The sequence below is a fragment of the Budorcas taxicolor genome, chromosome 15 (assembly GCF_023091745.1).
Source record: "Budorcas taxicolor isolate Tak-1 chromosome 15, Takin1.1, whole genome shotgun sequence".
NCBI lineage: Eukaryota > Metazoa > Chordata > Mammalia > Artiodactyla > Bovidae > Budorcas > Budorcas taxicolor.
Window position 1 is genome coordinate 44,068,286 of NC_068924.1, and position 18,335 is coordinate 44,086,620.

General features: G+C 38.7%; 1 protein-coding gene across 1 annotated transcript; it reads right to left on the reverse strand.

The window, feature by feature from the left end:
- Positions 1-312: 312 nt before the first annotated feature.
- On the reverse strand, positions 313-1,248 carry LOC128060201 (olfactory receptor 1030-like). Its single transcript, XM_052652544.1, has one exon. It carries the CDS (start codon positions 1,246-1,248, stop codon positions 313-315), a length of 936 nt encoding a protein of 311 aa, XP_052508504.1.
- Positions 1,249-18,335: the final 17,087 nt, after the last annotated feature.

Below are 18,335 nucleotides of genomic sequence, written 5' to 3' on the forward strand. Positions count from 1 at the left end.
TCATGGCCATCTGCAGTGATTTTGGAGCTCAAAAAATGAATTTCCCATGTTACTACCTAATATCAATTTCAATATATGAAGTTATTAACAGTCTAGCTTGTAAATCAATTCTGATTAGTCTATGATAATTACTTGGATTAAATATTACTGTCTGAAGCAAGTGGTCTAGTACTTTTGATCTTTAAAGAATCCAAATTAGATTGATTGTTTATTCTGGTTGGATGGTGGATTATAGGCTTGTGAAATTTCAAACAGATTGGTTATACCATGTCAGTACATCATGATTTCCCAATGCTACCCACTGAAAACTCACTATGACTCCTTGCCCTCCAGCATCTTCTTCAGGGTGTTCTTTACTTCTGTGTTCCTCAAGCTATAGATCAGGGGATTGAGCATGGGAATTATAAGACTATAAAACACAGAGACCACTTTGTTGTACTTCCATGAATTCCCTGCTTTAGGTTGCCTTAGGTACATGAAAAATAGTGTTCCATAGAAAATGATGACCACAGTGAGGTGGGAGGCACAGGTAGAAAATGCTTTGCACTTGCCTTCTGAAGACTGGATTTTTATAATGGAAAAGAGGATGCAAATGTAGGAGATGAGGACAGTCAAGAGGGATCCAGTGAGATTCACTGCAGAGAAGATCAAGAGCTGCTTTTCTTTGCTGTGGGTGTCAGAGCAAGAGAGGGCAAGGAGAGGGGGGTCAGCACAATAGAAATGGTGGATGACGTTGGAGTCACAGAAAGACAACTGGAAAGTCAGAACTGTCTGTATCACAGAGTTTAGGAAACCATAGGTATACACCCCGATCGCCAACTCCTTGCAGACCCTCTGAGTCATAATGGCTGTGTAAATCAAGGGATTGCAGATGGCCATGTAGCGGTCATAGGCCATTGTAGCCAAGAGAAAGCATTCGGTGGTGGCAAAAGCACTGGAGAAGTAGAGCTGGGCAAAACAGCCTGAAAAGGAGATGGTTTTTTTCTTCACCAATAAATTTTGCAGCATCTTGGGTCCAATGGAAGAGGAGTAACAAAGATCAATGAAAGCCAGGTGGCTGAGGAAATAGTACATGGGGGTGTGGAGCCTGGAATCCATCCTGATGAGCAGGATCATGCCAAGGTTGCCCACCATGGTGATGAGATAAATGACCAGGAAGACCGCAAAGAGAGGAAGCTGAAGCTCGGGACAGTCTGTGAATCCCATGAGGACAAATTCTGTCACTGTGGTATGGTTGCCTCTTGCCATCCTGTTCTTTCTCTTGCTGAAAAAAGAAAATATGGCTTCAAAATGATTAGATATTTACAAACAAAAGCTTCTTACCTCTTTGTTCCAGTACAAGATAACCAAAATTTGGGTTCACAATTCCAGTGATTAAGAGCTGTCATTTAGCTTTACTTTGCTAAAACAGACACAAAAATGTCTGAACTCATTCATTTTCTCTTTTGATGGAGAGTCACAAATTGACCTCTAAGTTAGTGGCACCAAGTTACACTCCAACAATTTTGTACAAGAATATTGGTTTTTCCACAAACCTAGTGCTATCAGATTTTAAACCTTGGCTGCTGTGATGGTAAATATTGGTAACTCATGTCTCTTGATTTGTGTCTCTTTTAGCATTTTTCAACCAATTACTTGCATGTATTTTTTTCCATGCTTGTTAAGTTCAATTCCTTTACTAACTTTTTATTAAATTGTTAGTGTTCTAATCAATTTATTTACAGGTCTCTTTCTTTATTAAGGAGATCAGCCATTTGATATATGTATTATAAGTTCTTTTTTGGCTTATCCCAGTGCTTCATTGTTGGTATGGTAATTTTTCTTTGTGCTGTGTATAGTAAATCTTAAGTGGTTTGATGTCAAATTTATCTTTTTCTTTTAAATTCTGATCTCTGTGATAGGATTGGCTAAGCCTTCCTGAATTTAAAATTATTAAAATAATAATCTCTGTCTATTCTAGAGCTTTATTAGATTTCCTTTTTATATTACAGTGTTTGAATTTTCTGGAGTTTAATTTTGATATAAGGATTTAGGTAATTAACTCGTTTTATTTCTCTGAAAAGCTAGCTGGGTGTTCTGATGCCATTTTTTTTGGTGAGAAATCATTTGCCAACTGATTCTGTTGATTTAAAACTTCAGCCTTTTCACAAAGTAAAGCATTCATAAGTACTTGGGTTAATTTTCACTTCTTTTTATTTGTAGTCTCTTCTAGATCCAGGACTAAACCCTTAAATACAATATTTAAAATCTTGATTTTAACACCTGGTAGCAAATTTTCTGGATATTCTCACATGTATTTTGTGTGTGTGTGTGTGTGTGTGTGTATGAGGAACTTTGCCATTGTTTTATCAAGTCAGCCTCAAATTGAAAAAAAAAAAATCTATTTGTACTTAGAATGCTATTACACTGAATGAGTATGTTAACTTGGAGGGAATTGCCATCTTTACAGCTGAAATCTTCTTTTCTGTAATTAAAGTGTGTATTTTATTTATTTAGGACTTTCCTAAATGGAATTTTAAAGTTTTCTTTACACATTACAGATAAACATCCTGCATATTTCTTTAAAATCTATTCACAGGTATTTTATCTTTTTGTAGCTATTGTAAGTTAAATCTTTTTTTTTTAACTTTGTAGTTTAAGTATTGTTTATATATCCCGGGTTCGATCCCTGGGTCGGGAAGATCCCCTGGAGAAGGAAATGGCAACCCACTCCAGTACTCTTGCCTGGAGAATCCCATGGAGGGAGGAGCCTGGTAGGCTACAGTCCATGGGGTCACAAAGAGTCGGACACGACTGAGTGACTTCACCTCACCTTACCTCCATATATAGGAAAGCTATTGATTTCTGTAAATTAATTTTATAACTGTTTTTCTTAGTATTGTTCCTCATCATTTAAAAATAGTTTTTTAGTCAATTTTCTTGTTTTCTTTACCAATACAAATTCATATAATATGAAAAAGATATGAAATTCTTCCCTCATTTCTGTATACTATCTCATTCTTCTCTCTCCTCTATTTGTATTGGCTAGTACTTCCAGAACAATGTAAAAAAAAGTAGTGATAATAGTGGCAGTTTTTACCTTTAAACTTCTTAAAGAATGCTTCAGGAGTACATAGAAAGAGATAACATCCAATATAATATAATTGGTTTTTGAGAAAGACAAGGCATTAAAGAAATAACTAGTGTGGTTGGAAAATAGGCTTTCTAGGAGTAGGCCCACCTTTGACACTGGCAGGACCCAAGGCAAGAAAACCAAATGGAGGCCCATGTATCATATGCTTAAATATTAAAAGTCAGAAATAAAGTTAACAAATTAATAAAATACATCCTATCTTTCACTCTTAACAAGTACACTTTTATAATAACCCAGAAGGCAGAATTCTTGGGATGCTTGCCTCTCCAAGCCAGAATGAGGTGGCACAAGGAAAACCTGTGTCCAGCTGCACATGTGGCTGCGCAAGCTTAGACACACCAGCCTGCATGAACGCCCTCTGTTCACACCCTGCAAACAGCCATCCCTTGGCTCCCCTTGAGGCCCGTGCATGTGAGCATCTGTAGTGCGGTTCATGCTTACTAGGTGATCTGGGAAAGAAACTCCTATAGATTTTGGGAGTAAGCCAGAGGCTGTTTGGGCCAAGAATTTGAAGGTCTTGTTACTTGGATGGTCTTGAAGGAGTGGATAGGATGGACTGTGGGTGGACACATCCCTTTGGCCTTGTCCAGTGCGATATGGTGAAGTAGGAAGAGGTGTTGAGTTGCCCTAAAGAACGGAGCCAAGGCAGGGTCCCTTTTGTTTGAATCTAAGGTCTGTAATTGAATGATGAGAAACATGGCTAGAAACTGGTGCTTGACTGAAATTGTTTTCACGTCTGAAAGACCAGGATATTGATAACCTAAGAACTGATCATTTAATTTTACCTTGTCTCTTTCCCAGAAGATATGATACAATTTAAATACACACACATCAAAATTAATATCATAGAATTCAAAAGCTGAAACATTATCGAGGTGAAAAAGAGATGCAAAATTTCTCTCTGTATCTACATAACAATGTTACTGAGAGTTAGTAATTTTAACAGATATAGAATGAGCTAGGAGTGGAGTTGGAGGGAAGGATGTTGAATTCATTTTGAGGGGATCGGGGTGTCTATTGCACAGTCAGAGCTCATGATACTAATTTGGGAATCATCAACGGACAGAAGATGCTAAAAGCTGTATGGACCAATAAGATCATTTGGAGAAAGAGAAAGAAGTAACAGCAAGGATTCAAGGACACACCTTTGGAAAGTGTATCTTTAAGGGTTAGGGAGAGGCGCAGCAATCTTAGGTGTCCCAAGATCTTCAGATGAGCTTATATCACAAAATGGTATGGAATCTTTTAAATATGGTAGTTTCTGACACTTCTGGCATATGGCAGAGGTGAACCCGTTTTGTTGTGGTCTTCTCTCTCTCAATAACAGTCTTAAACAAACCAAAAAACCTTCAGATCTTTAGGCACTGCATATAAACAATCTTAGTGAAATATTTGTTGTTCTGGATTCTGTGCCATCTAACGACAGGAAAACATTCTTTCGAATTCATTTCTAGAATTGGTTAAGTCCTCTCACCTCACTCAAGTAGTGTTCAGTTCAGTTCAGTTCAGTCGCTCAGTCGTGTCTGACTCTTTGCGACCCCATGAACCACAGCATGCCAGGCCTCCCTGTCCATCATCAACTCCCGGAGCCCACCCAAACCCATGTCCATCGAGTCGATGATGCCATCCAGCCATCTCATCCTCTGTCGTCCCCTTCTCCTCCTGCCCTCAATCTTTCCCAGCAGCAGGGTCTTTTTAAATGAGTCAGCTCTTTGCATGAGGTGGCCAAAGTATTGGAGTTTCAGCTTCAACATCAGTCATTCCAGTGAACACCAAGGACTGATCTCCTTTAGGATGGACTGGTTGGATCTCCTTACAGTCCAAGGGCCTCTCAGGAGTCTTCTCCAACACCACAGTTCAAAAGCATCAATTCTTTGGCGCTCAGCTTTCTTTATAGTCCAACTCTCACATCCATACATGACCACAGGAAAAACCATAGCCTTGACTAGACGGACCTCTGTTGGCAAAGTAATGTCTCTGCTTTTTAATATGCTGTCTAGGTTGGTCATAACTTTTGTTCCAAGGAGTAAGTGTCTTCTAATATTGAGCTAATGGAAAAGAAAACTTTAAAAATCTAGAAATTAGAATAGAATGCATTAACCATGTTTTGGAAACTTCAGAGGCAAATATGCAATCATTTCTATAACGGCTAACATGTTAAAAACCTTCTATAACACAAAAGCTGTTTGACTAGATGGACCTTTGTTGGCAAAGTAATGTCTCTGCTTTTTAATATGCCGTCTAAGTAGGTCATAACTTCTTTTCCAAGGAGTAAGCATCTTTTAATTTCATGGCTGCAGTCACCATCTGCAGTGATTTTGGAGCCCAAGAAAATAAAGTCTGTCACTGTTTCCATTGCTTCCACTGTTTCCATTCAGTATTGAAGCTGAAACTCCAGTACCCTGGCCACCTGATACGAAGAACTGACTCATTTGAAGAGACCCTAATTCTGGGAAAGACTGAAGGCGGGAAGAAAGAGGGATGACAGAGGATGAGATGGTTGGATGGCATTACCGACTTAATGGACATGAGTTTGAGTAACCTCCAGGAATTGGTGATGGACAGGGAAGCCTGGAGTGCTGCATTCCATGGGGGTCGCAAAGAGTTGGACACAACTGAGCAAGTGAACAGAACTGAGGCTGATTCCAGAGCTCTCAGCCTAAACTATACTGCCTCCCCACTTATGATTCCTCAATATTTTTATGTTTTGTAATCTTGTTTTTATTATTATTATTTTTTTAAATTTAGACTCCTAATGAGACATTTTTAGGTATGGTAGATGAGTTCAGTAATACTTCTTAGTTTGCTCAGACACTTTTAACATTTATTGTTGTGCTTAACTGATACATTGAAATTTAATAATTCAGAGTATTGTATTTTTCCTTTCTTTGTTTGAACAATTCAAACAATTAAGAAATATTTTTAACCCCTGGGAAGTAGGGGCACGTGAGCTACTTTGAGAATCTGATGAAAGCTAAGTATCGCTTCCTAGGAAAGTTTCACTCACATAAATTTTTGTGTGCGATTTCATAGCTTTCATGAGTTTGTCAGGTCTCTGCTAAGGTTTCCTCATAGATTAACACACCAATAAAAACCCCAGGTTTTCCCAGACAGAGTCAACCAATCCTTCCCCATTTGCTTCTCTGACAGAAGCAAAACACTCCTGTCCTAAAGCCCCATTCTGTCCAGTCCCAGAACTGACACTTATCTCGACTACCTTATAGTTTGTGTTACAACAGCCTTGGGAGTGAAGACTACTTACCGGTACCTTTCAGACAATCAGTCAGGATTCCTAACGCCCTGGAAAGGTCCACTTAGAGCATTTCCAATCGGAGGAACGAGCTTCTTCATGTCTGACTGGAAGGCTTGGTTTCTGTGTTCCACATCCACAAAGTGTGAGTATTTATAAAGTATAATGAGTATGTTATCTCCTGTTATTTCACCACTTTCTGGGTACCAAGGGAATTGTTTATATAGAGTTTCTGGAATACATTTTACGTTTGATTTAAACTACCTTTGGGAATTAAAATCCTGAATCATCCTGGTAACTAATGATGACTCAGGTTATGATGCTTTGATGCATGTTCTTAAGATGACTTGCAAGTCCAGAAGATTTGGTGTGATACTTGGAGATAAGCTTTCTGCTCTTGGAAGGACATCTTCAATGGATGGATCGCCTTGAAGTTGTGGCTGGGGTGGGAGCCTAGTGAGGGTTTTATAGGGGACTAAGTAAGGTTATGCAAAGGTTGTGTGACTAGGAATCACATATGGGACATTTTTGCTTGCAAAGAAAAGATGGTTTTAGCTGGCATATTTATTTTTCCCCTTTTGTAGTGAAGAGAAAAGCACTTTTCATTTTTCTTGTTACATATCTTGTGTTGAATCAAATTAAGGAATGAAATCATATTCAAAACCAGTGAAGTGAAATTGTCAGTTGCTCAGTCATGTCTGACTCTTTGCAGCCCATGGACTATAGCCCGCTAGCTCTTCCGTCCATGGAATTCTCCAGCCAAGAACTGGAGTGAGTAGCCATTTCCATCTCCAGAAGATATTCCTGACCCAGTGATCGAACCCAGGTCTCTAATGTTGTAGGCAGATTATTTACCATCTGAACCATCAGGGAAGCCCATTCAAAATCAGGTCAGTGACTAAATGTTTAATGGCCCCATAAGCCTCCTTCCCGTTTTTTCTCCCTTCCCCATTCTGCTCTGGAACGAAATTGGGGCAGTAGCCAGGTCAGTGTTTTACTGTATCTGGTCTTTCCTCATGGCCACTAGGGAAAAAGATATTAGAACCTGATACTCTAGATTATTAATTGCAGTGATTTAACACAGCTGTTGAAATACTGCTGCAAAGAACATTGCCCCCAACCTCAGTATTCAAAGCAAGGCAGGGCTAAGGTGAGAGCATTCTCCAGTTAAAACCTATGTTTTCCATCCCTCAGCATTTCCCAAGTCCATTGACTCACACCAAAGAGGAGGAAGCAGATACAGAAGTGTGTTCATGACAGACCCAGTGGCATGGTGCTAGTGGCCTCTCCTGGTCAATTTTGTCCTGGTAGCAGGTAAATCTGTAACTATTCATTCTGGTTTAAAGGGGAGAATTTCTAGACTATCTCCAGTATAGAGTATGTAAGTTTGATTTGCTAATTGAAGAAGTCCATGATCAAATGCCATATTTGATCACAACCAGCTTACCCTGACAATAAGCAATGGGACATCTATGCACATCTATCTTGAATAGTGACTTAGAGAGCTGGAGTAAGGGATAGAGGTAGCGGGTCAGCTAAACTACTGCCAAGGATCACATTTCATGTCTAGTCCCAGTTCAGATGATAATCAATGGATGTTTACTGAGAATTGATTTTCTGATGGAATTTTCTTTTCATAATAAGCCAATTGTAGGGATGGAATATCTGAGGGGAAAGTCAACCCGCCCTCCTAAATTCTATCCTTGCATAAAGCAAATGACACTGTGCACGTCACCCGGAAGAATGCCTATCAGGGAAAAGATAAGGAGAGAAACTGATGCTGTAGGTCTTACAGAGCTGAGAACTGACTGTGGTCCTTTTGAGTCAGAATTTACACTATGCTGTATTGCTCAGCAAAATTGGGAAACAAAAGTCCTAAGTCTGGGAGCATCAGATAGTCACCAGTGAGGTTCTAAAGAAGAGAAGAGTGTCTTTAAGGATCCGCTGGGTCATGAGTTTAATTCCAGTTTTTAGGAACGACTTGTGTTAAAGGAAAGGGCACATGTTTTTTCACGCATTCAGCCTGGGATACACTTTGAGAAGGAGCCTTCTGTAGGAGTGAAAGAATCTTGGTAATTTAACTCTTAAAGTGTCAGTGTCAAAACCACTGATACTTTGTTCAACCACAGTCAGGAACCCATATGAACCTGATGATTCTTTTGCTGAACTGGGAGTTAGTGGGTGCTCTGAATTACCATGTCTGCCCTAGGGGAGCTGATGTTCTGCTTGCATTTGGTTTGAAGTTTTATTACACATTTATATTTCCCTTGATGAAATGTTCCCATATTAATACAGTGTGGAATAAGTGAAACAACTAAGAATGTCCACTTTTAATTTTCTCCTGGTGTGACCAAAATTTAAACAGGCCTAGAAGAAATGTTGGTGTTAGCATTTGAGTGAACAAATTCAATCTTCAGATAAAAGAAAGGCATTTGCACTCCTCTGCAGGATGAGACTGTGCAGTGCCCTGAGAGAATGACAGCCTGCTATATAGACTAAAATGTGCAAGGGGCAAGATAAATTCCAGTCTAATTGGAGTAATCAGGATTGTCTCCTGTTTCCAGGCAAGAATGATGTCATTCAATGCTAAGAAAAACACAGAGAGGGACCTTTGATGTTCTTGATTTTCTAGAATTCAGAGAGGAGGTGCTTCAGTCTAGTGCACAGAATTTCTCCAGTTATTTTGTTTGTTCATGAGTTTTTTTTTCATCTGGGGGGGAAAATAAGAAAATAGCAGAAACTGAGGAAAATAATGAGTAATCAGAGAGACTGAGATTAGATGTAAACAGATTGCTTTCAGCACATTTTTGGTGTTAGTTCTGCAAACACAATTCTCACATTGTTAGTGTGTACAATCAACGTAATGCTATATTTCCTCCTTTTAATCTCACCACAAACATTATCAAGCCCTCTTTCTCTCATCCCCTCCCTTGAATTACACTGTAGGCATACATTCTGATAATACCATACCTTATATTTGAGCCTAATTTTAGCAACTGATTTTTGAAGAAAATGTCCTGATAAAAGGGTGGCTTATGAAAGGGTACAATGGAAGGAATTCTGGTATACTTTAAGGTTTGATATAATTAAGATATTAAAATATAACAGGCATGGGGTACTTTTGATGTCATACAATTTATAGTATAATGATAAAAGGAATAAAGATGAATGAATGAATGATAAGATAATAAGACATTGATATTTGACTGATACTCTAGGTGTGTCCTCCTTCCACAAAGACATTCAAAGATTATAAAACATCTATTGCTAGACTGAACCCTCACATCCTTTTTGTCTTGCTCACTTCAATAAGACTTTGTATGAAAAATGTATTTTATTGACCAACTGAATACCTATAACTGTAGCATTAATTAACTTATTCATGTTTTAAAGCTATTGTTACATAGTAGATTATATAACTGTCTCCTTCTATTTTCTGATTTATTTTAACTTATTCACAAATGCATATAGTTGAATAAAAAAGGTCTTTTTGCTTCTGTCCAGGTACTTACTTATGTCCGACTTGAAATTTAAAAAAAATTTTTTTTGCACATATTTCATGTTGCTTTTGCATTTATCATTGCACTAGTATTTGTCTGGATGGTTCTCCCTCAAGTACTTAATTTGTAAAGCTTCAAACTTACTTTGTCAACATACTCTATAACACACTTTAGCTCAGAATGTGAGTCATCTAGGAGATTGTTTTGAAGCCTGTTGACCCTCGAATGAAACCTGACCAGTAGCCTTCTCAGTGGTGGGGCAAGCTACAGATTCAGACACTACTCACTAGTCATCAGCAAAGCAATTAGTAGAGATTTTAGAAATTTTATTTAAAATGCCAGTTTTGTTAAATTTCAAAAAGTTAGGTAGTTTCAGTCCCCAAAGGGGAAGAAGGGGTATTTCTCTAGTATTTATATTTCTGTTTGAATACATATATATATTTAAGAATTAATGACATCCCCTGAACTCTGGGGATAAGAGTAATGAAATGCCCCCATTATCTGGGGATGCGGCATGATTTGCAGATGTATTTACTGGGGAGGCAGAGATGGTGTCTCACCTATGAGTCCTCTGGGGCTAGTCTTCAATTTTGCAACTCAGTTTCAGTTCCAGATATAGGAGATGTGAATCCCTGGACTAATCTTCAGACTCGCCATGGTCTCTAAAATTGTCTATGAGGGAAGGCTGCTCTGCTCCCCAAGGAGTCATTAAAACCATTTACTCTGAGTTGACTAATCCAAACCCAAGTCTGGTTTCAGGAAAACAACTTTCACATCTAAAGTAAGTCATTGCTCTAATGAGCTTGAAAATATATTTGTTTATGACTGTAATATGTTGTCAGCCATGATTTCAATCAGAGCCAGCTGTTAGTAGGGCTGAATCACAATGATAACAAAAAATAAGAGTCGCAGGTAGTGGGTAGTAGTAGCAAATTAATTATAGTTTTGTGACGAAGGGTGACAATTCTGGAACCATACTACTCAGGGTTTGAGTCCAAGCTCATCCCCTTACTAATCATATGATCTTAGGCAAATTACTTAACCTTTCTGTGCTTCTGTTTCCTCATCTGTCAAGTGGGGATTATATCAGTGCTTCTCAGTGGGTTGTTGAGAAGCTAAAACTAATTAAAAGTTTCTTATGTACACCCGTAGCTGATTCATGTTAATGTATGGCAAAACCAATACAGTATTGTAAAGCAAAATAAAGTAAAAATAAAAATTAAATAAATAAATAAAAGTTCCTGGTGTTACTGTTACTGTTTTCATGATGTTAATGGTATCTGATATTTACTGAGTACTTGCCATATGTTGGGATTCCCTGGTAGCTCAGCTGGTAAAGAATCCACTTGCAATGCAGGAGACCCTGGTTTGATTCCTGGGTTGGGAAGATCCCCTGGAGAAGGAGAAGCTACCCACTCCAGTATTCTTGGGCTTCCCTGGTGGCTCAGACAGTAAAGAATCCACCTGCAATGCAGGAGACCTGGGTTCGATCCCTGGGTTGGGAAGATCCCTAGAGGAGGGCACGGCAACTCACTCTAGTATTCTTGCCTGGAGAATCCCCATGGACCAAGGAGCCTGGCAGGCTACAGTCCACAGGGTCGCAAAGAGTCAGACACGACTGAGAGACTAAGCACATGCCACGTGTTAGACACTATTCTAAGCCTTTTCCAGATATTATCTCACTTAATCTCTAACAGTTCTGCTGCTGCTGCTGCTGCTAAGTCGCTTCAGTCGTGTTCGACTCTTAGCGACCCCATGGACTGCAGCCCACCAGGCTCCTCCACCCATGGGATTTTCCAGGCAAGAGTACTGGAGTGGGGTGCCATTGCCTTATTACATAGATGAGGAACATGAGTATTTAGAGTTAAGTAACTTGGCCAAGGTTACAAAGCAAGTGAGTGGCTGAGGTGGAATTTGAAACAAGTAATCTGAGCCCAGAGTTTAGATCTTTCTCCTTAACACGATTCTGATGTCATCTACATTATATTATATTCATTTGTATTATCATATTTACATATGTAATGGTGTTATTTCAATGAAAGTGTGAAAATGTTAGTTGCTCAGTTATAGCCCGCCAGGGTCCTCTGTCCATGGAATTCTCCAGGCAAGAATACTAGATTGGGTAGCCATTTCCTTCTCTGGGGGATCTTCTCCACCCAGGGATTGAATCCAAGTCTCCTGCCTTGCAGAATTTTTACCGTCTGAGCCACACTATTTCAATGAATGCCATCTAAATAAAAACTCTCATCAATTTTGTTGTTCCAGTGAGCAATACTGCTGCTCTTCTCATGCATTTCTAACTTGCAAAAATAATGCTAATATTGTATGCATATGAACCAGTGACAAATTTTCAATTGTAAGCAATAAAAACAGACTCCCTATATTTTCAGCAGATCAAGAGCCACCAGGAAGACAGTAGTATCCAGTTGAAAGCTATGCCCCAAACCCCAGCAAGGAATTGAGGAAGTGAGCGCCCCTCTAGAGTTGCTGCTCAACTTTAGGACCTCGGCATATATTGTAAGTGCAACCACTGCTGCACGCTGGACACGAAAGACACCACCCTGCTGCCCCAGAAACTGGCTCTTGCTGCTTCAGCAATACTTCCAGGGTCTTACACTGCATCTTTGATGGATATATTTATCTCTTATTTCCCAGAAGAAAGAAATGTTCCTTTGATTTACCATATTGGCTGGGAGAAGTAGATTTCAGGAGTCTCCACTTGGATCTTGCAGTGAAATAGCCTTTTTCCAGGGACTGGAAAACCAAATGGGGTCGGGGAGATTCTGGCAGTTGTTGCACAGATGTATTTCAGTTATTTATGTATAATAAATCAGGGTGATATTGGGCCCACAATGAGATGAAAATAGGTCAAAGTTCCACTTACAAGATTCTTACAAGCACTCTCTGATTGGTGAACTGCAATGGAATTCTGGGGCCTGAAACATTAGTGGGTGGGCTGTCTATCCATGATTTTAAGAATGCCATGCTTAATTAGCTACCCCTGAAGTTCCCACTGAAAAGCAGAGACATTACTTTGCCAACAAAGGTCCGTCGAGTCAAGGCTATGATTTTTTTAGTGGTCATGTATGGATGTGAGAGTTGGACTGTGAAGAAAGCTGAGCGCTGAAGAATTGATGCTTTTGAACTGTGGTGTTGGAGAAGACTCTTGAGAGTCCCTTGGACTGCAAGGAGATCCAACCAGTCCATCCTGAAGGAGATCAGCCCTGGGATTTCTTTGGAAGGAATGATGCTAAAGCTGAAGCTCCAGTACTTTGGCCACCTCATGCGAAGAGTTGACTCATTGGAAAAGACTCTGATGGTGGGAGGGATTGGGGGCAGGAGGAAAAGGGGACGACAGAGGATGAGATGGCTGGATGGCATCACTGACTCGATGGACGTGAGTCTGAGTGAACTCCGGGTGTTGGTGATGGACAGGGAAGCCTGGCGTGCCGGGATTCATGGGGTCGCAAAGAGTTGGACATGACTTAGTGACCGAACTGAACTGAAGATCCCAGATGTTTTGGATACCAACTTATAAATAATTGCCTTATCAAAGTGGCAGCAACCACACCAATTTTGATAAGGCAATTATTTATAATATGGTATGCAAAAATTGATCTTATTTCTAATTTGATATCTCCCACTCACATCTCTGGGCTTCCCAGGTGACACTAGTGGTGAAGAATCTGTTGCTAATGCAGGAGACATAAGAGATGCAGGTTTGATCCCTGGGTCAGAAAGATCCCCTGGAGGAGGGCATGGCAACCCACTCCAGTATTCTTGCCTGGAGAATCCCCATGGATAGAGGAGCCTGGCAGGCTGCCGTCCATAAGGTTGCAAAGAGCCAGTGATGACTGAAGTGACTTAACATGAATGCACCCACATCTTTGGGCTACAGACAATAGCTATTTCATTTCTTCTTAAAAATAATTATGTTCCTTCACCAACGAATTTCTCAGTGTCGTGGAGTAGCAGGTGCTTCTCAACTCTTCTTGGAAGGTGCATACACGGGCAATGGGCTGCATATGATACGCCCAGGTCACCTTTCCATATCTTTCCAAACATTTGATTACTTCTGCATATACTAGGCAATTTTTTCTGGCTTCCAAATTCAGTTTACTCAGGGAATCCTTCAGTTTAGGTTCTAGTTAACCAACTAAACAAACAGAAGCATGTCCACATATTCTAGTTAACATATCTAGAATCTCTGGTGGTTGCGACTATAGTGGGCCTTTGAAGAACCCAGGTTTGAATTTTGGAAGTTCATTTATACACAGATTCTTTCCAGTTTTAAATACTACAATACCACATGACTAATGTTGGTTGAATCCAGAACTGCAGAATGAAGGAACCCAACCTCATATAGGGAGGTCAACTATAAATTAAAAATGGATTTTTCTACTGCATGGAAAATCAGTGCTCCCAACCCCTGCTTTGTTTAAGGGTCAACTGTATATCATAAATTCAAATACTCTAATATATTCTTCCCTCAGTTTGGTACCTTCATACCATTTCTATACACTAGTATGAAATAAATTGGGAAAATATTAAAACTCTTTGATATGTAAATCTTATATTCTCAGCTTTGATTTGATGTCTCCTGAGTATGTTGGGAGCTTTAAAAAAAAAGAAAACGAAACAACTAAGGATGAGGCATAAGGAGTTTTTATTTACCTCGAAAGGTAACTTCCTCAGGTGAAGTCATTAGTGTCCTCAAACAAGTTAGGAGCAGCCTCATCATACAGGCAAAGAGGAGTTTCTTTGGCTGGCAAACTCTCCAGGAGAGTCAGAGGTTCAGGGTAATTTGAGTCATCAAAACCTTCCAGTATATCCTCATTTCTATTATTTTCTGATCAAAGTTTAAATTCCACCTTATATATCTACAGAGATGTTGAACTCAGTTGTTGTAATATATCAACTGAATGTTTGCTCTAGGAATTACAACTTAGTCATTGATAGCTTTTGGTTTCACTCCATTATTTAGGCAAAGGATTAACAAATATGAATCTGTAATTCTCCGTGAGGTTTCTAGAATGATTAGAAGAGATGATCCAACGCCACTGTAAGTGAATTTCTGAAACTCTTCATTCTGTCTAGGGTATTATATCATCAAAAGACTTGCCTTCAGTGGGTACTTTATTTTAGGTGATCACAGGTGATATTAACTGTTTTAAACCAAGTCCCATGAGACTCCTGAGTCCCATCTTTTCATATTAGTTTGATATTCACTGCCTAGCCACAGCCGAACCCTCCCCACCACATGCACACACAAGCACTTATTTTTCCCAGAAGAATTTCTGTTTTGAGTTGAAATGACATCTCCTACACTGTATCTTTGTTTCTTCTTGCATGTTCCAGTACAGTTAGAATTAGTTTAGAAATGCATCAAAAATTTTCACTTTGAAAACTCTAATGAACAGACAAAAAGTGTTTGTAGATATTCTTGAGATGACACATATTTACATGAACAGGTATACCTGAAATTTTCTCTGTCCTGATAGATTTCCAGTAGAATTTTCACAAACAAGTAATGTACTCAAGGGGTTACATCCCCAAAGACCCTGAGTCTCATAAATTTAGCCTTGCTTTACAATGAATTTTTGACATTTGTCCTTATCATTGAGGTATAATCATTTGCAGGTAATAATTTTCCTTTTCTATTGATACAATAATATTTGTTTTTCATTTTTGTATTAGAACTTAAGATTTGGGTTACTTCAAGGAAATAATCCTTTCTTAAGTCCACTTATTTATATGAGCAGTACTTTGTATTATTATATATATCATCTTATTTAACACAAGAATCATGTGAAGTATTTTTTAAGAAACAAATAAATAATGAAGGGTTGAAAACTTATATAAATTGTCTAAGATTCCATAGATAATCAGTGGTAAAGCCAGAATCTGATTCCAGGCCTATATGGCTGCAAATCTCATGGCATATCTTTACAATGCTTTGGTCCATGCCATCGCTGACATTCAAAATAGGCTCTGATTTTCTCCATTACCTCTCCTCCACAGTTTTGGGAGTAGCCTTCATTACCTTTTTTGTTCATTCAGCTGTTAAACACAACATAGTCATATCTATCCATTATTTTTTCAAATTATCTTCTTTGCTTGGTCTTTGAACGTGAACTTCATTCTACTGGAGTTAAGAAAGGTTATTTTCAAGTCTCCTTATTTTTTCTTGAATCAAGAGGTCCTGCTTCCATCTCTCTTTAACTCCTGAAGCCTTTTTCCTATGTTTCTTGTACTTACAATTATCAACAAAATCTCATGTCTTCAGTATCTCTTTAGAGCATTCCATTCCCTTCACTCTTCTTTTCAATAGATATTAATGCTTTGCTAAGCTAACCCTGAGGACATTTTTTTTTTTTTTCCTCTACAGTCTTCTCAAGAGATATATGTTTTTTCTCTTACTCTTAAGACCCCTGGGCCTGGTAGAGGATGGTATTCCTTCTCCTCCACTGCCACTTACAGACATTGTTTCTCTTTGGATTACAAACACTTATAGTTGAGTTTACATCATCAGACTCTATAACCAATCCTCCTTATCCTTCTCCACCTTTTTGCAATCACCTACTAACTAGCATTATGTTTCCTCTTTTTGGCTTTGGCTTGCTCTACCTCTCTTAATGGTATCCCTGTCACAATTACTGATGGACAAGAATTGTGATTTTAATATCTTCATAGAGAAGATCCTTTGAACATTATGGCCCCTTAGTTTCTTGATTTCCCCTCCAAAGATCTTCTTTTTCTCCCTACTGTATCCAGTCACTCCATTGATTTACTAGACAGTGTCATTTGCCAATAACTGCAGCTTTTGATCTCATTTAAGCATCTCAAACTGTAACTATCATCATCTCCTGTCTTTCTAGCTCATTCTCTTTAGTAGAATAATGAAAGCATTTCCCTAGGGGCCTGACATTTTTTTGTTGGCTTTACCTATCTCATGTACTCATTCATCTTAAATGCTCTGCTTAAATAATGGTGGTTTCACTCTCTACTTGCATCTACCCTCAAATATCATACCTATCTCTTTTATTGCTCTCCAAAAGAAATCCTGGTTAAATTTGATTTCTTACCTAACAAACACCCTAATAGTCCAGTTGGATACATGAGCATGTCAATTTTCTGTATCGGGGCACTGAGTACACATCTGCCTCACAGAGTTGTCATTACCTTGTAGGCATTTATTTACATGAATTACTAGATTTCAAAGTCATCCTTTTAAGAGTAAATATATTACCTATGTATTAATGTAATTGAAAAACTTTTTGAATTTATAAATGAACCAAATATACATTCTGATAGTCTATGTTCTTCTTTAGAAAGTATAGAAAATATTTGTGTTTTATCAATGTGGTAATGAGTTAGAAGGCTCCAGGAATGAAATTTGACTTCAGCTCAGTTGTAAGAAAGACATTTAACCTAAAATTAGTTACCCAACTTCTTTAGATCTCAGTTTCTAACTTTATAAAATGGGAGAGATGGAATGGATGGGGCTGCATTTTGAAGCTTAGCATTCTGTGACGGTGAGAAAGCTCTCATGCTTTTCTTGCTTTTTCATTTTTTTCTCAAACAAGTTGATAAGGGAAAGAGTTTCCTAGAAGCTGACCTAAAGGTGTGATTTTTCAGACAGGTGCTACTCACAGACAGGTACAGGGGCTAGGTACCTGTGGGAAGTAGGAAGCTGGAAACTTTTTGCTAACAGCAATAGCCCCCGGTTATGCAAAGTCTCAGGCACTTGTGGAATCTTTTGGAGTAATCTGATCAGTGTGTCTGGTTCCCTTTACCTGGATTGACTCACTATCATGAATCAGATAACTTGATCCTAACATGATACTATCTCCTTTTCCAAAACTCAATCTCTCCAGGTTGATTTGATCATGGTTTAAGCACCTTGTTCTACATCCTGCCTCTGTCCAAACTTCCTGGATATTTGTTGTGCTTGAAAACTGTGATACCTGTTTAAATTCAGTTGCTCATCCTCTTTTATAAAAGAAATGATACCTCACATATTTTGAACAGTTGTTCTTTTCCATGGGTCCTGGCCCATTCCAACATTTCTACTCCCTTTCATCATGTCTTTGGTTTAGATGATATAGTTATTGGGTTGCTCATACTGTCTGGTGGACATCTTTAAGATTTGCTCATGAGAATCTATTCCTCATGGACCACCTTAACCAACTACACAATGCAAATGTGACTTGAATGTGTTAAGTTAAAAAAACAGATTTTTATGAGTATTCCTGGCCTTATATCATGAACATTTATATTTTCAAGTCTTATGCAAGATATCATGTGTGAAAACATTTTCCCCAAATATTTTCATGTGGGTATATATGCTGGTATTTTCTTATATAGCTATTGTAAAAGTAAGTATGCAGATTATAGTATTTTCTTCTAATATCCACTTGTTTTCTTTCAGTGGGCACCATTCTCAGTACAG

Bases quoted from the DNA above. Each gene is read 5' to 3' on its own strand.
- LOC128060201 (XM_052652544.1), bottom strand. From the start codon at position 1,248: ATGGCAAGAGGCAACCATACCACAGTGACAGAATTTGTCCTCATGGGA.